Here is a 22,230-nt window from a genome sequence, read left to right on the forward strand (position 1 = left end):
TAAATGTCACCTCTTCATCATTCTTCTAGACTTTTACATAATTACTTGGATGTCAAGCTCATAATTAACCTTGACTGGCCTGATTATAGCACAAACTCTTCTTGTGCAATTTGTTGCCATCACTTAGCAGTCATGGCTGTGACTAATATTAACATTTAAACTGCATAATTAAGCTGTATGCAACAAACATCAAGCCAAGAAATTCAACTTTAGGCAAAGCTACTGCGGTAGTTTATATTCATTTAATTTCAAACAACTTTAAATCTTCTGAAACAGTTTAGAAAAATAACATGTTGCATATTGTAAAAAAAATCAATTTAAAGATATTATGATGCCATTTATTATATTTGAAATCACATATAATTAAGTTACTTGTCTCTCACACCAGTTTATGTGCTCATACGGCTGGAGCTATTCTTCTTCTTTGAGTCTTCTTTACAATACACATGCTAATGCTTGCAATAATGCAGATGCCAGCAATGGAGCATGTTATAGCTAAAACAAGAGTTGTAATATTTATACCACCTGTCCCCTCGGAAGTACCAGGGTTAGGGTTAGGGTTAGGGTCAGGCACTGCAGGGATATAAGGGAGTACCATTTGTCCTTGGGCGATGTTGGAAACGTCTGCCATAAGAGAAGAGCTGCCAACAGCCCTTGCAGCAAAATAAATGATTGTTCCATTTTCTATAGTAATGTCTTCAGGTTTAAAAGAAAACGATTCCATGTTGCCTGCTTCTTGAGGCGCAACATTAGATGTATTTACAACTGTGGCATTGTCAAACTGATCTTTCAGGTCTTGATAAGTTGTACTCATCCGTATTTCATACTTTGCGGCTGTAAAGAAAACAAAACATTAAAAAAGAGTAGATTTAATCTGTAATTCTGTTTGATCACTAATACAACCAAGGTGGACAACAACACAATACAAGCCCAGTAAGGGTGCTATGCATCTTGATAAGGAGCCAACTAAAAGAGGTCAAAGACCCTAAAAAAGAGGCAGAAAGAATCGATAAAACAAAGGCCTACCTAAAGCAGGAGGACCAGAAAATGAATAATTGTAAAGAGGGAAACACTAAAGACATTGTCCAAGGCTGGCAGGAGTTCGGGACATGAAAAAGCTCACAAAGAAGCCCAATATGCAAAAGGGGTCAAAAGAACAAAGCAGAAAGTAAAACACTAGCTGATAATTTTAGCTCTAACTATCGAAAACAAAATATTTGATTTGCAAAAAAGAGTTTTTTATATTTTCAGGAAAAAAACTAGCATGCTGATCTCTGCACAGTGCCATGTTTTATATTGCATGTAAAGTGCCATACATTACCGACACAGAGCATCTGTCAGACAATATTCCACAACCTAACTTATCAAAACTTACCAAACTTATACATACAACAAATTTGAAAAATCTAATTATATTGATGAAGCCCAGGAAATCATGATAAGATTCCCTCTTCTAAGGTGTGGGCTTCCCAACACACACATCCGGCTTACCAGGGTAACATCTATGCTATGGAAAGCACAAGGTTTTTCTGCAGCTCGAATGCCAGTAATGGGAACCCAAGAGCGATCCTTCGGCCCATAACCCTTCCAGTGTATGGTATACCTTAGCACTTCAGCATTTATATCCATCTTCGTCATCAACCATTACTGGAGAAGGATGGCAAGAATGGCGCAATGTGATGTGATGAGTGAACCGAATTTCAGTCAACACAAATGGAAAGTGGGAAATGTTCAGAAATTACCAAATAATAAGGAAAGTAAACCCATTTGAGAATACTTTACGACCCAATATGGCCCTTGAGTAAGGCTCTTAACTTGAAAATTGCTCCGGGGGGTGCTGTACAATGGCTGTCCCTGCACTCTAACCTCCAAAGGTCATGCATAAAGATAATTTTCCCTTGGGATTAATAAAGTACATCAAATCAAAGCAAAAAAGCACAATTCTCTCGCCCAACTTCAGAATTGTCATGATCTGTGTCTATTTTCACTTTTGAATGCGTTTTTCTTTATTCGACATTGTTTTTTCATTTGTATTTCTGCTATGACAATGACATCACTTCCCACCATCGTGTGCTGGTATTTTACCCCATGTATACTGCAGTTTTATATAGCGATAGCATCTTTTGTTCATAATGGCTTTGCTGCCACATGATCAGTAGTGTTGTTTTGTGTGACATCTTGACATGATTCCATTTATAACAGTGGCAATGTGTTTACTATCATAATATTAGGCTGCTTTTTTGTTACAGTTCATTAGATTAGTTTAGTTCTGACCCATGCCATGATGTTTTGAACAAGAATCTTCTCATTTTGTATTTGATGCCAGAGCTGCCTGTTAAAATAACCTTGTGCTTGTTTGCTTGTGTTAAACTGTCGTCTTACCCAGTCACAAAACTCACTGATGCTAAAAAAAAAAAATAGGAAGCAATATTTCTTCTAATGTCAGCATAAAATATTAGCAGTGGTTCCTGCCTTCAACAAGTTCCCAGGAGAAAATTTGTTAATTATTCATTAAATTGTTCAGGGATGGTTCTGATGCGTTAACAGATGTAAAAAATAAAAGATTAGATATTTTTAGTCAAAAGAGTAGTAAGAACATTTACGGTACTTAAATATTTCATGAGCCAACAGTAATAATTAGAAAACCCAACAAATAGCTGAAATTGTTTTACTGAATGAATCATTTTCTACTCCATAATCAACCAAATTTTAACTTGGTCTATTTCCAGCACTGTTCTTAAAATGCAATAACCTAGAAAACTAACATTTTCACCATATTTTCTATCTTAAATAGAAGACTTCCTTATTGACATGTTTAGTGTGCAGTTCTTTCTATGTGCATGTCTAATAAAATCATAAGCTGTTTGCTCGTCTGTTTGTTTGTTTGCCGATCACGCACAAGCAGTGCAACTGATTTGCATATCATTCTGCATGTGAGTAGCCATTGGTCCAGATTAAAGTATCATCTATATGGCATATCAGGGAGAAAGGTTGTAATGGAATAACCATTACCAATGTGAAGTCTGCCATTCCCATCAGGTAGCAGGATTGTACTGGGGCTGATGGGAGGACACTGTCATCATCGGGCACAAGGTTTTCTGCCATTCAAAGCGGAATGGACACCTAAAACCTTAGATTCAGTGTTTCCTTCTCCACTAATCTGGATACAATTTCATTGCCTTGTAGCTTTCACCTCAGAGTATGTGATTTTGTCTCATCGTTGGTTGTGATTAGCCAGGCTGACAGTTTTGCTTTCATCTAAACCCTTTACTGAGAAATAGACTTGTGCAAAAAGAGTGGACAGTGTTGCCAAACCCATAGGGAATAATGTTCATTTCTTTCACCCTCCGTCTAATTAAACTCCAACACCCTTTTTAGTGAATTTTGCGGTTGAATATTCAAATGTGAAATGAAGTTTAGTGTCTATTGACATCAAGTGACGTTTTTGTTAATACAAATCTATGATAATATGAGTAATAGTTTAAAATATGTCTGCTGTGTTACAGAAATCTTTTGGATTTCATAATATTCAAACTGCCTTTGCCTCTTGCAATGCTTCCTATTAAACAGCTGATATTTTATATGCTATCATTTATTTATTTTAAAAAAAAGTAAAACACATATATATATTTTTTTTTTAAGTTTTGTGAGGGACGCCCAGCATCTTTACCTGGCCAGGATGCCTCCTTAAAGGAAGGGCAGGGGAAGATGGTTTTGAAGGGTGCTATCTCCCCCAGATTGCTACTTGGCAGCCCCGATGGGATACAACAGCACCTCGGATTCTCACAGGGCTCTATGGGAGTTAATATTTGTCGGCTCAGCCCTGTTGGGTTCTGGGAATGCCAGCAGGGGGAGCTAAAGGGAGCAGCATAAAGGGAGCCGTCTGCCTTCAGTCCAAGTGCCAGAGTGGGGAGAAAGATGACAAAGCTTACCAGAGGAGGAGTGGAGGCAGAATGAGTGACAGAGAGGAAAAAGAAAAGAAAGTGCCGCGCTTATTGTACTGTGCTTGGTGCTGTAGGGGAATGAAGGAAAAGCTTTTCCCCTTTATAAATAAATGGGTGTGTTGCTGCACTTGTGCTTAGTGTCTGTTGTGTTGGGTGTTGAGGAGCCAGTGTGCACACATTTCAGTTTTTTCAATTTTAATGAATGGATGGATGGATAGTTATGTAGCTCTTAGCAATACAAAATATGAAAATCCCCTGTAAGGTGTTACTCAAGAATTTATTTCCTATTTTTCTGGAAATCGAGCACTCATAGTTGTCCCTTTAGAAAGAGCCAACTTTCTAGAATTAATTCTGCATGTAGAGGGCATTTTGCCCTTAAAATCAACTTACCTGTGCCTTGGTCCATGTTTCCTCCAGGTGCTGTCCATTTGAGAAAAACCTTTTCATCTTTAATATTTGCATCCAGGTCTGTTATTTGGCAGGGTGGAAAGACAGGAGGCTGTGCGCCAGGCGGTGAGCCTGTCACCACAAATACGCCTCCAGTAGTGGTCCTGGTGAAGTTTCCTAAATCAGTTTGAAGGTCTTCTTCAGGTACTGGGGGTTTGTCTGGGTTCTTTTCAATTTTACCTGTTGACAAAGAAATTGTTTTAGAAAAATGTGGCTTCCTCTAATGCAGTATTTCTCAACCACTGGTGGCTCCCAAAAGTTGCTATTGTTTAAAATAGGAGTTGCTCATGAAGTGTGTTTCAGTGGGTCAAGGTGGGTTGCTGCATGTGCTCAATGCTATCGTCCTGGTCTTATATGGGAAAAAGTTGGTCGCGTTACCAAAAAGGGTTGGAAATACTACCCTAATGCTTGAGCAAAGCAAAAATGGTCCAAATTCTAAAATATTTTTACAACTACTGACTTTTTTGTATCCTTGTTACTTCCTAAATTATATACTAGATTTAAGCTGTCTCACTATAACCAACTTTCTTTTGTTAACTTAAGTATTGACAAGTGGACCATCTTTTCTCTCTTTTATTATTAATTTTATTTACAATATATAGCTATATAGTTTTATGTCCTCATATACTGTATACCCTTTTGCATATTAGGTGTATTCAGTTACAGACTTTACTCTTTGACTTTCTCTTATGCTATGGTTTTTTCCTACTAAATGTGCATCTTTTGAGCAAACTGAATAACTGAATGCCAAACATTTGCAAAGAAAAAGCAAAATTTGCAGTATTAGCTTATAATTTTTCATTTTATCTGGAACCTTATTTTCAATGTGAAAAAGCATGGCAAAATTTATTTTGGTGCAGAGGAAGAAACAAGCGGCTGAAATTGCAGAGCACATGTCTGAAACTACTTTTGTTAGGTGCTTTTCTGCTGATCTGAGAATATTGCCACCAGCAATGCTCCATAAGGATCCTGGTTTGGGTCAGCATACAGAGTTGGGGAAATTGTGTGCAGATGGTGTTACCTCTAACACCAAATGAGCAGAGCGAGGCAGTACCGGCTGTATGAACGTCCAGACAAGCACACAAGGCAGATGACTGCATGGAAGAAACTGTGGAAGGTTGGCTTAGAAAAGGTACAGCAGTAATGGCTGTGGAATAACCAGAAGCCAACTAAGCCACACTCCACAGAACTTGTGGAGAGTGTACACACTTATAACTTGAACCTAAAACACTTCGGAGCTGTAAAGCAGCAGTATTAACCACTGCATGACTATACCACCCAAAAGAAAGAATATCGAAGTCATGTATAAAGCAAACATACGATGCTATATACTGTATATTACATCAGAGCAATCTGTGCTGAGGATGTATGCAGATAAATAGATGGTCATAATTCACTTCAAAACTAATTATCTGAGAAGCATCATGGAATAAGTCGTGTTTTTACAAATGTACCTGTTGTGTAGAACACTGATTGATAAATGTTGCTCCAGCTGCCAGATGTAATTAGAAACAGTTTTATCCACAAGGTTTCACTTAATGAGATCGCAGAAACAAGAATAAGGAGTGCATCAGGTACATCAATGTGAGTTTTCTGTTGTTGAAAGGAAGCTCTGTATATTAATGTGTTCTTGTTCATCATGCTGCCAGAGAGTGGTGACGCGTTTAATGTTGGTCCGACATGCAAGTGAATACTCTGTACATTTAACAATATTAAAACTACTGCTGTTACTTTTACTAAATACAGAGCTCTATGGAACCGTGGAAGCTGAAGATTAAAATGACCATGCTGTAGGTCCATGAACTAGGTGGAAGCCAGAATATTTACTTTACAGTGTTCTTTCGGGTCTCGCAAACACCAGGGTTGGCTTAGTTCGGGCATCCTCCATGGCCATAATTTTAAAGAGATATTACTTATAGAGTTTCAGCTTGTAAATGGCCCCATAGGTTATATTTTCTGTTATTTTTGCCATTATTCCTTTATTCTTTTTTGAACCTGGCAAACAAATAAACTGTTCTTCAGTTCACTATATTTCCTGTCGTCTGTGTCCACCTTTCCCTCTCTACCCTCACAGTAGGTCACCACTATGGCATGATCACTAGAACCTAAAATGTCTCTTTCTGTTCCAACAATTTTCTACTACTGATTTCCCCTTCCCTTCTTCTTAAGCTCTGTTTTCTTATTCTCTAAGTTTTCATGCCATAGCTTCCTGAGCAGTTTTGCTTGACCCCCACTATTATGCATAATAAGTAGTCTATAAAGATAATTTCTTTTCTTTTTATAACAGTTAAGTGTAGTATTTTGTCCGTGAGGTCACAGAATTCTGCTTAGTTAAGCAATTGCAGTGTGTGATGCTACAAACCATAGCTAATCTATTTTCCATCCTTTTATATTGTGCACAGGTTACCAGTTCTCATACCACATTAAGAAATTAAATGGAAACCTGCACTCTGAATGAGATGAAAATTCTACATTAGACACAATTTTGCACACACACATACAGGGTTAATTTACTATTAGCAATTACTTTAGCAGAATAAGTAATAATAATAATAATAATTCTTTACATTTATATAGTGCTTTTTCTCACAACTCAGAGTGCTTTACATAGTAAGTGTAGCATCCACTTCGATGATGCCATGGCAGTGATTTTGCGCCAGTACACTTGCCACACATTAGCTATTAGGTGGTAAAGTGGTGAGATATCCAATTAGAGACAAGGGACGATTAGGGGCCCAGAATGACTAGGCCATGGTGGACAATTTAGCCAGGACATCGGCATACACTCTGCTGTTTATGAAGGATGCCCAGGGATCTTTTATGATGATAGACAATTAGGACTTTGGCTTTACTTCTCAACATCTCATTTAAAGGATGGCACCATTTTTACAGCACAGTGACCTGTTCTGAAGTGCATATGGTATGACTGCTGGTTCTCCTTGTATTTTAACTTATACATGCACTGACTGAAAACTACAGTATCTTGTTAGTCAAAGAGAGACATTTGAAATTTCATACAGTATATTCTACAGTCAGCATGTTGGCGTAGTGGGTAGCGCTGCTGCCTCGCAGTAAGGAGACTTGAGTTCACTTCGCGGGTCCTCCCTGCGTGGAATTTGAATGTTCTCCCCGTGTCTGCGTGGGTTTCTTCCAGGTGCTCTGGTTTCCTCCCACAGTCCAAAGACATGCAGGTTAGATGCATTGGTGATCCTAAATTGTCCCTAGTGTGTGTGTGTGTGCCCTGTGGTGGGCTGGCACCCTGCCCAGTGTTTGTTTCCTGCCTTGTGCCCTGTGTTGGCTGGGATTGGTTCCAGCAGACCCTGTGACCCTGTAGTTAGGATATAGCGGGTTGGATAATGGATGGATGGATATTCTACAGTATTCAAGAAGATTTAAAAGTTACAGACAAAAATTCAGAACCCAGTATGCTATGGTTGAATATGAGCTCACAGTTTCCAATTTCCCATCCATTTTTTAAGACATTCAGCTATCTGTTTCAAATACATGACAACCTAAAACTAAAACTACCGGCTTGTTAAGAATTATTTTCTCACCACTTCCCTTTCTTTTATTTTAATCGCTGTTTCTGAATTTGTGTTTCCATATGTCAATGAAAGACACATGAAAGATCCAATTTGTCAGTGAATACTGAAAGCCTTCATCTCTAAGCCCCAATTGGAATAGCTCTCACTTTAGCTCAAGTTCTCTCTAAAATGATCCACTAAGTTTAATCACAAGTGTTACTTTTACTGTTCCCCTGCACGACACTGGACAGCCGTATCAAATTTCAGATCTCTCTGTTGGACTAATAAGATATTGTAGTCTCCGGTCAAAACTTGGGAGTATGCATGTGGAAGTTGAAATGCAAAGAGAACCAAAAAAAATTCAAAATCCTTCTAAATAATAGTAACACAAAATAATCTTGAAAATGTAGCAGAAACTGGAGAGAATTCTGAGGAAACCAGAGACTCAGGACATTGACGCTATGCTTTAATACTGACGAAGAGTGACAAAATACTGTCACCTAGCAATAGGCCAAGCCAGAAAACAAAAGCACAACAATGGATTGAATAAATAAATAAAACATTCTTCAGTATATTTAGGTAGTTGTTTAAAAGAAATTAAAAAATACTTTATGGCTTATAGTTTGGCTTTTCAATCCTATATACGATTAAATTTTAAATAAAGCATGACAGACACCTTGGGTTGGTATTCTTTTTTGTGTTTGAATCCTTTATAAAACTGCAAATCAATACACCATTCCAGGCTCATTATCAATTAGAGTACCATGTAGTATAAATAAACATACTGTTACTGACAACCTACTGATTTAAAAACTAACTATAAAGCAGTAGTAGAGTGGAAGGGTATTTCAAGTATTGACTGCTAAATAATGGAACAACAAAGCATGTGATGACATTTCCAAATGTATTTGGCTTCCTACCATCTACATAGTATCCAGGATTGTAATAGGCACGAGTCCCCTTTCGGTCAGACAGTCTTGTCACACTTTCTCCTCCTTGAACTTTTACTTTTAGGCTGTATCTACCATTGCCACTGAAATTAATAAAGTAACCAGAATAGACACCATCATTCTTGATGGCATCTGCACCTGTAAAACAAGAGCATATTGAATCAGTCGCATTAAATTCATACAGTATTGAAGCTATAGACCCATCTGCTTGGTCCACACTCTCTTTAAATTTGTATGGGCCATTACAGAAAAATCAATGAACAGACCATATACTGGAAATAAATTGAGTAATAATAATACGCTTTATTGGTATAGCAGCCTAAAGTGACTGACAAAGATTATAACAACAAAACCCCAAAGGTTTACTTTAAGGTTTAATATTTTGTTGATGCTGTGCCTTAAACCATTTCCAATTCATTCTTTAGCCATATTGCTTTTATCCAATTGGTTTCAAGAAGTTCCCACCAAAACACAGTTAGTATGTCCTGTCAAATATGACAAACATTGCTTTTTGGTGCAGTCAGTTGAATACACAAAATGGTTTTTGACAAACAGTATTTGCACTTCTCTTTGCCTGGTGACAGAAATGGTGTCACATGCAGTCTTGTAGTCTGTTCTTTGATTTTCTTATATATAGTAGCAAATATTATGATCTTCCAGTCATGTAGCTATTCTGTACAATCAAGTATTTCTTTTATAAAACTATATGGGCTGAATTTAGTCTTTTTATTTAGCTTTTTAATTTCCAAGACAAATCAGAGTGAGTGTCAGTCTGAGCCCAAAGAGCTTTTAAATTAAATTCTTATCAACTAATATATTTTGTTTTGATTATTAAAACAAGTAAAAAAAATAAAGCTGCTGCATATCTAAGGTTAATATATAGTTAAATCAAAGGCATTACTGATTATACAAAGCAGTCTTTCTAGTATCCTTCTGAAACTCTTCATGGAGTATGTAAGAAGCCCAGCCATACCTGCACCATTATCAAACAGCCGAAGCTCTTGATTATTTGTGTTACTTTCGATAAAAGCTGTGACTGTTGCCCCAGGACTGGTAAATATCCTTTGCTCACTTCAGCATACACTTTAATTGGACTTTTTGCATCAGCACTGTCTGCATTCATATGAGCGTTAACAGTCACTGGAGGGTCATTTGCATTTGCTGCACGAGATGTCACCGTCATAGTCAGTGTCTGAGCAGCAGAATTTACATTGTAAATGTGATAGCGCCAGTCTCCTGCCTTAAAAAAAAATTTAAATGTAGTCATTTCAATAGCATAACATAGGTAATTAAACAACTCCACTCTTACAGCTCTCTGTTCATGTAGAATACATAATTACTTAAATTTCACTTGTATTTATTGCATTTATTGCCCAATGATTTTCAGGTGATATTATGAACAAATCACTTCTGATGGTAAGGTAGTAATGGAGATGTATATTGGTCAGGCATGCAAGAAAAAAATATAATGTGTAGTCTGTGTCATGATCGGGGCTGAATATTAGGGTCTTATGGCATCTTCTATATTAGACCCCATTTTGTGTAACCATCGCTAGGGTCGGGTCCAGCATTTAAAGGTGCGTGGTCTCCAGTGTCGTAACCTCAAGTTCATCAGCATGACGGGATAAAATGTCAGTGTTTGTACCAGGCTTTACCTAACCTGTGGATAAATCCTTTAAACACAAAATTAAACCCTCTCTTTGCTACTGATATTCGGGTCCTGCCTGGTTTTGCCTTCTTGCCCTGATTTTTGACTTTGATCCTTGCCTTTTGCCTGGGTTTCACTTGCTTCGTTTATATTTTATTTTGTTTTGTTTTGCCTTTTGCGTGCATCTCACAATTCGTGTCAAAAAATTAGTTATCTGTTTCCTGCTGAGCCAGGACAGTCTGTACACATGGCAATAAACAAATAGCTAGTGTGCTTTAAGATTCTCTTTTGTTTTAAAAACATTTGGTAATGAAACCTTAATCCAGCGTTTCTCAACCTTTAAGTATTTTCAACCCGAGTTTTCATAACAGTTTTAATCGCCCCCCTAACATTTTTTTGAAATATAGATGCATATTGTATTATACCTACTTAACTTTTATCGACATTTATCTAACTCTATATTTATTGTTCTAGTATCAGAATGTAGTTTAAGTTAATTTGTTTTGGTTTCAACAGATGTTTTTTTCATATTTTTGATTCTTGTTTTCTTTTTTTCACATCTTTGTGCCCGCCTTTTTGTTAATTCGCGCCCCCCTAGGGGGGCCTGCCCCACAGGTTGAGAACCACTGCCTTAATCTATACCAGTTGTCACACACGTGCGAGTAGGAGGCAGCTGAAGGGATTAACATTTAGTAATATAAACACGGGCCCAGGGGGCGGTGGGGTGCAATAACTCTTTTTCTAAGTCTCCTCCAGACCATTCCTGGGAAATCCCAACAGGAGCCACTGCCTCAGCTTGGGACACAGCACTTCCGGTCCTGGCCCCGAGGACGACATCACTTCCTCCAGACTCCCTGTAAAACCTCACTCCCTTCCTCTGGATTTCAGTTCTGTTTTGGACTCTGTCTTGTAAACATTACTTGCTACCAAACTTTTTACTTTTGCAGCCTGGAACACATTATACGGGTGGCTGCCCCAAACTTTTGCAAAGTCTGGTGTCCTTCCTTATCACACAGTATTTTAGTGCGTTCTCAAACTCAGTCCTGGGGACACCATAGAGGCTGCAAGATTTTGAACTAAACGGTTTCACAATCAGTGAGTTATTAATTAGCTGGTCTTTTTTCTCTTCATTTATCCTACATTCAGAAAAGCAGTGTGATTTTTACATTTATAAGGTGTTTTGAAATATTTATATTTTTGTAAAGCTCAAAATGCTTCAATTGTGTTATTTTATCATGTACTTTGTTGTCTTAATTGCATCTTAATAAAGACAATTAACAGTGAACAGAGCAGACACCCAGGAAAAAGACAGAAGGCTAAAAGGCTGCAACTACTTTAGCATCAGACCCACTATAACGTGCTCATTAAATTATAATGGATCAAATAACCAGAACGCCTGGAAACGCAGAATGCAAATGATGATGATGATGATGATGATGAAAATTTTAAAAAGCAAGTTTAAAATACTCTAATTTATTCCCATGTAACACCCTGTATATAAATACTTGGTAATAGTCTAATAGAAAGATACCAAACTTAGTTTTGTAATTTCTGTATTGACCCCAAAACATAGAAACTGGCAAATAATAGCTGGTTTAATTAAGTTAGGAGTCCAATTAAAAATGAAGTTGCCTGTAGCCACATTGCGTTCTAAGCATAGGGTTTGAAAATGATGGAGTTATTCATGTTTATAATAATCATAATCTGCAGCTATAGGGTGAGTTATCATGACAACCATCATTCCTTTTTAACCATAATTCCTCAATTATTGAAGCAGTGCAATCCAAAAAAATGCCTTAAACCAGTAAAGTATAACAGCTCCCCTTATGATCTTCTCATCACTAAAACTGTTTTTCTAGGACTGAGGTCTGTGACATTTAAAGCACAAATGTAATCTGTAGGTAACTAAATAATTAACAGGACTGCTCCAGGCCTGAAATACAGCATAGCATGTTTCATTTCAAATGGAAAAACTATACAAATGCATTATTATGCAACAGATAACATTGTTAATATTTTATATTATGCAGACTTCAAAACGTTATTACAAGTGAAAGTACTCAGTTAATTATAGTTCCATCACCTTTGCTGTCCCAGGGATTTTCAAACGAGACACTTTTAAATCTACATCTACAGCAAAACTAGCACTGTGGTCAATTCCAGTTGGGCTGAATACAGAAATAGTAGGTTGATCTGCCTGCCACGTCACCACAAAAAAGGTATCGTTCCCAACTGTTCTGTCGATGGGCACAGTTCCATTTAGCCAGTCTTTGCTAGGAGTGCTCTTTCCAGCACTTTCAAGCTAGGAAAAGTTAAAAAGGAAATATTGATTATAATGTATCATACATATACAGTATGTTGTTTTATTTTTTCATTTTATTTTATTTACCTGAAGAGCCTGATTGGTTGTATTTCCATCTCTTGAAGAAATTCCAGCAAATGCATCTATGAGTCCATTGGAGTCAAGACTATCAGTGGCTGAAAACTGTAAGCCTCCTGAAAGAGTCACACACAAGCAATTAACTTAGGCACTGTCATTTGTGCTGTAGAGATGTCTCCATTTAAAGATTCTGGTATAAACTGTCAGACCTTCAACCAAATGTAATTGATTCAGAATACAGCACCATGACTTACTGATTACCTTATTTAAGGTACAATTCAATGCTCTCTTCTTCTTAGGTCATGGATTAGAAGTATTTACCCCCCCAGCCTCTTGTCATTTGCAATTAGTTTACAAAGACACAATATGCTAATTGTAGTAAAAGCGTTAACCAGACATTCTAATGCTTTCCCTTTTGATATAATTCTAAATTTAGGAATTCAAGAAGGTTTAGAGTCCCCATTACACTACATGACTTTTACAGCGATTTTCATTTTTACTGTGATTGCAAGTACTGTAGCATGACAGTAACATGTGACTCAACATGACCAAATCAACAAGGTTTAAATTTTGTCTTAAGCAATAGGGGTAGACTTCTGTATGTACAAGAACTGACAACCAATGAACGCTTAGCTTGAAGTACAATGCATAGAATGTGAGTGAAAAGAAAGAAGAAAAATGTGTATTTTGGACTATGCAAACTGAACAAAAGCTCTTCTGTCCAAAGATGGGACTGCAGCAAAACTCACTTTACCTGAATAACATTTGTAAAACCACTGGCACTGTGAGGCAGCACGTTAATTGGCTGTCAAAATGTGGCAAGCTTGAATTACTTTGGAAATCTGACACTGCACTGACAACTCACAAGTAAGTGATATAATATGTCATGCCTTGTGATTTACCAGTATTTAACCTGATATCCTCAAGTCAACAAGATCCAGCAGCTGCAGTTGTAAAGTTTCACATGCCATGAAATGAAAACCCAAAGAGTGAATATCATAGCTCTTAAGGTGTAGTATCACATTCATAACTAGCTGTATATGCATTTATATAAATTTTCAAATCAAATTAAATTAACTTTAGTTTTGGAAAAGACCAATGTTATGATTTGGTCCAGTTTGTCAATTGTTTTTTTGTTCCTTATAAATTTCTTTTGCTGTATTGCTGTCTGTTCTTGTTGGTTTTCTCTTTATATGTCAAGGGAAATTAGGTATTTGTTTTTAATGTTAGTAATTTGACCACAAGTTAATATCATTTTATTATTGTATATTTGTGTACAGTAGCTTCTGCATTTTGTGATATGTTGCTAGGATGTGCTGCACTTTTGGGGTTGTCTTCCTGAAGGCACTTTGTCCACATCATGGACACTCAGCTTTATAAACGTGTGGTATTCAGTGTAGGTTCAAAGATACAACAGTCCAACACCTCCACCATGAGTCCTCAGAAACAAACACATTTTAATTTTTGATTCACACCATTTTTTGTTTTGGCTTCTGTTATAATCTTGTGTCTATAATTTTTGTGGAAGCACATGTTCTATTTTTTGCACAGTTTCAAGTTTGGAATTTTGTTGCCAGTAACACCTGGTTGTTGACTTCTGCCAATTCTCATTAATGACAATAATGACAGTTTAACGTTTTGGTTTTGGCTGCGGCTTCTTACGTTTAAGCATTCAACCCTTAAGCAACTTCAACATGTGTATTCTAAATGTTAAAGGTCATTTGGTCTTCGACTAATAGCAACTCTGATCTTGACCTCACTACCAGCAGCACATTTTCTGATTTTCAACTTGTGTCAGCTCACCATTTTACTTTTTTTTTTTTGGCATCATATTAAGGTTTTGTGATGCTACGTCTTCTCTAACCAGCTTCTAGTTCTTCAGCTTTTGACGTTTAGTGTTTTTTTTGACAATATATTCTCTGACTTTGGGTATTGACCCTCACTAAACACATGTGTGTCTCTCATTTTGGCTACCTTCCTTAATACAGTAGGTGGTGAGTTATTTTATGGGATTTGTGTCCAACTAGAACTAAAGAAACAGATGGGCATTGTTGGTGCTGCGGTGCAACAGACTATCCTGGATAACACCACTGGCATAACAACCAAATGCTTCCAGTGAACTGAAATACTATGCCATTAAACTGTTTTATTTGTTGTTTTTCTCTTAATCCACATGTTTCAGTGCAGAGTTTCAGGGGTTGGAAACAAGGTGAGAATCAACCTGCATGCCTAGGCAGTCCATCGCAATGTACATACACTCATCCACATAATAGCACGGGCCCCAGTCAGCCTAACCTACACATCTTTAGGTTCAAGATGCAACTGGCAATACATGAAGAAACCCATGCAGATACTGTAAGGACATGCAGACTCCACAGAGAACTTCCAGGGGCTGTCAAGTAGACCCAGGACTTTGAAACTGTGAACTGTAATTATTTACTGTAACAACTTTAAACAGTACTACTGAATTAGAAAAATGAATGGACAATATTCTATTATAAGGTTGGTTTACTATTTACAGACAATCTAAAAGTGGACAGAATCCCTGAGGAAAAGTCCAGGATCTAGCAGGTAAGGCAATGGACACCTGCTCAGTCCTCTTCACTGCCTCAAATGACTCTGACCATGTTACTCTGTGTGAAAGAGCTCCAGCTGTAAAAATATGAAAATAGTTTTAGTTTAGTGATTTTTAAGTTGTTTTGAATTAAAGTGTCAGCTACACCAGTACATTTTATAAAGATCCAAGCATGAAAAGGACAACTGTAACTGTACAGTATGCATAACTGTCTAAAAACAGACAAATTAACAGCTCTGCTGTAATTTGCAATCTACATTGAAAGTTTTTTTTTTGAGAAAAGGAATTGCTAGAATTAAATAACTAAATAAAAGTGAGATAAACAAATAAAAGTCCTCCATAGAGTTTTTTACCTTACCTGTGATGTTGGACATTGTCTCAAGTTCTTTAGCTGCACTTGGTCCGAGGGCTATTGTGTGGACGATTGTGCCACTTGTTTGAACTTCATTCACACATGAACCAACTGTACCATCTTCTCCATCAGTCAGCAATACTATCTCGTTACCATTTATCTGTGGGTTTTGTTTTTTGAACTCCTTTTAGAAACAAAGGATTTAAGTTAGTCGAAGGTAAGACATTTAGCTATACTGTAATCTGTGATAGGTTTTGGGGAATGACATTACTCACTGTAGAATTACTGAAGAGGGCACACTGCCTCAGGTTTAACCCCAAACAACATGCCACCCTGGCTTAATTTTAATTGTAATTTTGTACTTTCACTTTGGTACCATTCTAAGGCCTTTGTAAACATATTAATTCTTAAAACAGCTTTAAACATTAAATTCTCATAGCCAACTTACCTCAAATGCTTTCCTGATTCCAGAACAGATGCTTGTTCCGCCACTTGCAAGATTGGGTAGACGTTTGGTAAGTGCAGTTCGAGTTGCATCATCTTTAATAGTAGTTAATTCTTGGAGAGTAGTTGCTGCACTATTAAACTGCACAATTCCAAGCTGGGAACCCGTTTCAATGATCTGGAGAATAAAAAGCTCTGCTGCCTGACGTAGTCTGTCCTTTCTTTGTGCGGTCTTTAAAAAATTGTAATTAATAAGTTAATTATTTATGATTCATGGTATTTTTATAATGTGAATTGAGTCACACTATAACTTAAAGAAAAGGAAAAAAATAACATACACTCCATGCTTCCAGATACATCCAGAACGAGACAGACAATTCGATTTCCCCCTTGAAGGTAAGTAAACGTAGTCGATGGAGGAACACTGCCACTCATGGGCACACTGGCCTTGAAGTCTTTGGACTGTTCAATCACCTCCCAAACACTCTTAGACTTGCACATCTTATTTTGCATATTGGGAGCTTCTTCATTGTGGGACTTCGAGTCACAAAACTCAGTGATCTGCAAGAGCAAAATGATAGTGAATCAGCCTCTGTCTCACAGATTAACTCTTTCAGGGCTGATATCGACTTTTGTCAAAATGAGGATTTGACAATGGTAATCAACTGTAAACTGTGACAAAACCAACCATTATGTTTTAGTTGGACTCTTGTTGCTAGAAGGAAAGTTAAATTCATTGGTTTAACTGAGATTTCCTGCACTCATATGAGTACAAATAATGGCAAAAATGGCACTGACATAAGGTGAGAGGTCAAAGCGAATGTGTAAAGCAAAATACTCCGTGGACGACGTTTTGCCTATTATGTCTGAACTGGACTGTAACTTGTCAGACTCAGATTTTGATACAAGTGATTGAAAACGAATGTAAGCTAATTGGTCCCCAGTTCATCGTTGTACTGACAGTGTTCGCCAGGAAGGACTGCCACTTAACAATAAGAGGTAGAAACCATATTGCAATACACTGAGACCATGTCCCAGCCACGCAAAGACAGCCTGGCCACAAGCCGGCTGCACATTCTTGGCAAATGGGCAGCCACAGCATGCAGCAACAGACATTTGATGTTGATTTCTGTGTGAAACCATTGCTTGTCAGAAACTATGTGTTTTTGGAAAAAAATATTCAGCCCTCAAAGAGTTAAAAGATGCGTGTACCCCTCTAACATCAGTATTATTGTTTGTTCTTTTAGGATACAAATTAGAGTTAATAGGAAGAGAAAAATAAAGAAACAGTGACTTAGTCTGGTTGAATGCCCGAAGCTCCATCTAAACTCGATACATTCTATTTCTATCTGACCTTATAATGGCATTACCAAGTTTCAATAGTCCCACCACAGCTTCAAAGTCATGGGTTCAACTCTATCTGTGTAGAGTCGTCATGTCTGTGTGGATTTTCTTTCTGATTAGGTTAATTGGTAACTGACAATATGCGTTTGTGAGAGAAAGTATATCCAGTGCTGCTGGCTAAGGCTTTGGACCAAGTCACTCTCTTGGATTAAGTGGGTTCAAAAGAAAATAATAGACTAATAGAACTGCCCCTCATGCCCATTGTAATTGTAATGGCAGCAATATGCTGTGCACAGACTTTGACTTCCAGCAGTGAATCCCCTCTGAATGAATCTCTTCTGATAAATGTTGCTGTTCATTTATTTCCCGTGTGAAGCATGAGAGCCTGCCTGCAACTTGTGTCAGTTTAAACTTTGTTACAGGGATGGATTTGAATGTAACACCAAGACTAACCTAGTTTCCATTTGCCTTGGAATGGAGGAGAACCTTCCAGAAGACTGATGAGGTCACTTCCACCAAAGAACTCAAATGCTCTGCGTCTTCTGCTTCTGCTCTGACATAAATACAACAAACTGACAGGAAGAGGCTGTCATTCATGACCAGATCTTTGTGAGAGATGTGTCTCAAACGAGGGCTCTCTGTTCTTCCGGCACGATGAAGTGCTGTGCCATGTTTTCTGTATTTTGTATGTGATTCATTATACATTAGAGACATTAACTGGGATTACCAGTTGGTACTCCAGGTCTTTTTTATTTCTGCTTGTTTTTATATGTACTGTATTTTTTATTTTTTATCTTAATTATACTCTTAGATTATATGTTTCATGTTTCATGTATTAAAATCTTGCTTCTTCTGTTAAGCTATGTTTTAATGGCACTTTGTCAAATAAAGATGAGTTGATGTAATAAAAAATCCATCAACTGTTGTTTCCTGCCTTGTGACACATGCTGCACAGATAAATTGTAGCTCCCATAAACCTGAACAGGATTAAGTGTGTGATTGGATGATAGTGAGATTTCATTTTATTCAAAAAAGTCAGGGCAGCACAGTGGTAGTGCTGCTAACGCGCAGTTAGGAGACAAGGGTTCGCTTCCTGGGTCCTCCCTATGTGGAGTTTGCATGTTCTCCCTGTGTCTGCGTGGGTTTCATTGGTTTGATTTGGTGATTCTACATTGTCCCTAGTGTGTGTGTGTGTGTGTGTGTTTGTGTGTGTACCCTGCGATGGGCTGGCGCCCTGCCCAGGGTTTGTTTCCTGCCTTGCTCCCTGTCTTGGCTGGAATTGGCTCCAGACCCTGTAGTTAGGATATAGCGGGTTGGATAATGGATGGATTCAAAAAACTCAAAGAATGTCTCTGTTTCCCAGCATTAGCAACTGGAGAGCACTTTCATGTGTAGTTTCAGAATAGAAGGAGCCACCAGGGGACAGTATTCCCACTATCTCTGAGTTATCGCTTAGTAATTTTTTAACTTTAAATGGCATATTTTGCAGATCACAGAAAGTGAAGGCATAATGAAGAAAGTGAAGTAGAGCTTATACAGTATGACTCTGTTAGCTTAATGCTTCATAAATACACAGAGAAGTTAGCTATAGTATATTGGCAGATTTTCTGCAGCCTCTACAAGCCACCCCACCAGAAAATTAAGGCACTACCTGCATATGTTTAGGTTCAGTGTTATAATAAAACTCCTGTTTATGTTCCGTCTTACCTGTTGGTATTTTGCATTTCTAATTATTTTCATCAATCCCTTGTGGTTTTATTCAATATGCTCATACAACCTCACTTAGTGGAGAAGAAAAGTGTAACAAACATGCATCTGGAACCCAAGGAACACAATGGATCAGAATTTCTAATGAAGTGTACTGTTATGAGTGGAAGTCAATAATCCAATAGAAAAAAGAATGCATTGGACATGGCAGAAACGCAAATCAATAGATGTTAGGTTGCTTTCTTTTCAGTTGGTCACTTAATCAGTTTAATAGCATAATTTGAATTAGCAGGTTGCAAAACAGACAGAGGAATGTAGAAAATCAGAATAGTTTTGTAGCAAACATGCCCAAATGGAAAAGAGTGACCTGGAGATGAGAAAATACTAAAAGGACCTGGCAAAACAGGAACTCCGTAAACAAGCAGAGGGTCAGAAAACCAGGAAGGATAGAGGAAAGCACCAGAATTCTCAAAAGAAAAATATATGTTAAAAATCTAATCAAAACCAAAGGTAGGGTTTCAAAAACCATAAAAAAGTATGTTTCTTATGTGAAATTGCCCTGTTTTTTTTTTAGTTGTCATTAATAGTTCCCAAAAGTGTGACATCTGTAAAACTGTGTCACCATCTTGAATACTCATCATCCAGATGACATTAAGCATCACAATGGCATCAGACACATCACCAGCAGCAAGCATTACTGTGATAAATAACAAGTCAGCAGCTCTGATCAAGCATATAAAAACTGGCTTGATTATGTCACAAAAATAAGGACCAATAAATCCAAAGCAAAAAATACAAAATTAAAATGTATAGAAATTATCAAAAATGAAATAGGAGGTAAAGAAACCCAGAATCACTACAAGTGTAAGTTGTGAATCTGAAATAAGCAATCTGGGCCTTCTTCTCTCCTCCTACTTACTGCATTAAGTCCCTGGAAAAACATAATTGAGGATGTAGTCCTCTGATTTTTCTCAGGAAAAAACTGACACTTTTCAGTTGGTGATCCTGTAGCTTGGTCTTCTTCACAGGGTTTGATTGCAGAACACTGAGGATCTGTGCATTCCGCCATGGCACCAGCTATATCTACAGAGCACCTAGACAAACAGAAAGACCTGGTTATTTTAGCATAATCTCTAATTAAAAAATTGAATTTGATTCACTGTGTGTAAAGACTATTTGCATATTAATTTTTAATAAAATATACTCATTCACAATGTATATTTGTAAAGCATATTACACCCAATTTTAAGCATTTCACTTGAAATTTAATTATGAATCCTGCAAGACAAGAAGTGAATAATTCAGATACATGGCTTCCTCTCTGATTAGTCCAAAATCTTTCATGCTCTGTGCGCCCAACTTGGGGCCTGTAGGAACCGCACATTGTACCAGGTCCATAGGAGGGTACTCTAGCTTTAGGTAAATCCTACCTACTTGTTATGTTTTCCAACTTGAGGTGCTGTCTGGTAGAAACTACACATAAAGACTCAAGCCCACTACTCGTACAAGTGGATCTCCTTTCATGGTAGCTAAGTACCGGGCTATTTTGACACCTAACAGTTCTCATCTACGTGTGGCTCACTCTCTGACAACAGCTTATGAGGCAATAGAATGAGTGACAGAATTTCTAAAACTCAATAATCTAAAGCAATATGAATAAAACTAATGGTGTAGAAAATTAAAAATGATTTAGCATTAGCTAATAATTTTTAAAAAAGATATCAATGTGGTGTATTGGTTGGCACTGGGGATATGCACATTCAAAGCGTGCAGGTTTTCCTTGTGTTCATGAGGGTTTTCTACGGGTATGGAAGATTGGTTTTGTTGTAGCCCACCCACCACAGCTTGATTTCAATACTTCTATTTGGGGAATGCTATTGAAGCGCTGTCACTTGTCCTTTCTCATTCTTCAGGAAATTTTCAGTGATGCACAGCTTCAGTCTGCTGTGTTTTTATTTTTCTGCTCCATTATTCCTTTTTACACTCTGGTTAGCTTCATAAAGCACACTTTGACAGCACAGGTGGCTAATAGCCTTATATAAAATGTGGCAGACGACCAGGGACCTTGCCCCACCGGGATGCCTGACGAATGGAAGGACCATGAGAGGGGCAATATCTTCTCCGGGGCACGAGAGGGCAGCCTCCCTGGATTACATCAGGGTCATGGATGAAGAGCTTGGAAGTACAACGCTGTAAGGGTCTGTGACCACCGCCACGGGGCGCCTGGACCATCTCAGAGCACTGGACGGCAGCACTTCCGCCACACCAGAAAGTGCTGCAAGAAGATCATCAGGGAGAACCTGCTGTAAAAGGGGCCGCTTCACTCCATTCGGGAAGCAGGAGTTAGGTGGAAGAGGATGGAGCTTGCCAGAGAGGAGTGGAGGCGGCAGAAGAAAGAGATGAGGACTGAGTTGACTGGTGATTTGTGTATTGGTGTTGTGTGCACCGAAAACAAAATAAAAGTGTGTGTGCATTGGACATCTGGCTGTCTCGGTGTCTGTCTGTGACCGGACATCTTTCACGTGGCATCCCAGATGGGACGACCTGCCTGTTACAAGGCAGGGGACCCCATTAAAAATAATTTGTGGAACAGCCCAGCACAGCAGTTGAAGGCGCATACGTTGTTCAGGCACACACAGCAACAAGCAGCTCAGCCCTTTTAGCCACCAAAGGCCCACGAAATCTCCATTTCCCTGATGGGAACGAAGATGACCAGGCGCAGCCTGAAGACAGCGGGCAAACCAAAGGAGCCCTTCGCCAGTAAAAGGATCAGCAAACCTGAGGAAGTGGCCAGGCTATGGAAGCTGCCTCTGGAAGACAGGATACAAGAGGTAGGTACTGGACCCAGGGAGGGGTTGCCCTTGGAATGCTGTTGCGCTTTTCCAGGTGCCTACCTCATAGCGGGAGACTGTCCG

General features: G+C 38.2%; 1 protein-coding gene across 1 annotated transcript; it reads right to left on the reverse strand.

The window, feature by feature from the left end:
- Positions 1-397: 397 nt before the first annotated feature.
- LOC120514328 (calcium-activated chloride channel regulator 1-like) lies at positions 398-20,384 on the reverse strand. Its single transcript, XM_039734651.1, has 10 exons — positions 20,235-20,384; positions 16,622-16,825; positions 16,269-16,496; positions 15,827-16,004; positions 12,903-13,009; positions 12,597-12,815; positions 9,856-10,105; positions 8,836-9,003; positions 4,335-4,571; positions 398-834 (listed from the first exon to the last, which is right to left on the reverse strand). Exons 1-10 carry the CDS (start codon positions 20,382-20,384, stop codon positions 398-400), a joined length of 2,178 nt encoding a protein of 725 aa, XP_039590585.1.
- Positions 20,385-22,230: the final 1,846 nt, after the last annotated feature.

This window comes from Polypterus senegalus, chromosome 14, assembly GCF_016835505.1.
Source record: "Polypterus senegalus isolate Bchr_013 chromosome 14, ASM1683550v1, whole genome shotgun sequence".
In the NCBI taxonomy this organism is placed as follows: Eukaryota; Metazoa; Chordata; class Cladistia; order Polypteriformes; family Polypteridae; genus Polypterus; species Polypterus senegalus.

What these genes read in the sequence shown, in the direction of transcription:
- LOC120514328 (XM_039734651.1), bottom strand. Translation starts at nt 20,384, where the DNA reads ATGGCGGAATGCACAGATCCTCAGTGTTCTGCAATCAAACCCTGTGAA. An exon ending in TTTTCCAGGGACTTAATGCA is followed by an intron (nt 16,826 to 20,234) that starts GTAAGTAGGAGG and finishes TTGCTCTTGCAG; the next exon opens with ATCACTGAGTTTTGTGACTC. An exon ending in GAATCAGGAAAGCATTTGAG is followed by an intron (nt 16,005 to 16,268) that starts GTAAGTTGGCTA and finishes TGTTTCTAAAAG; the next exon opens with GAGTTCAAAAAACAAAACCC.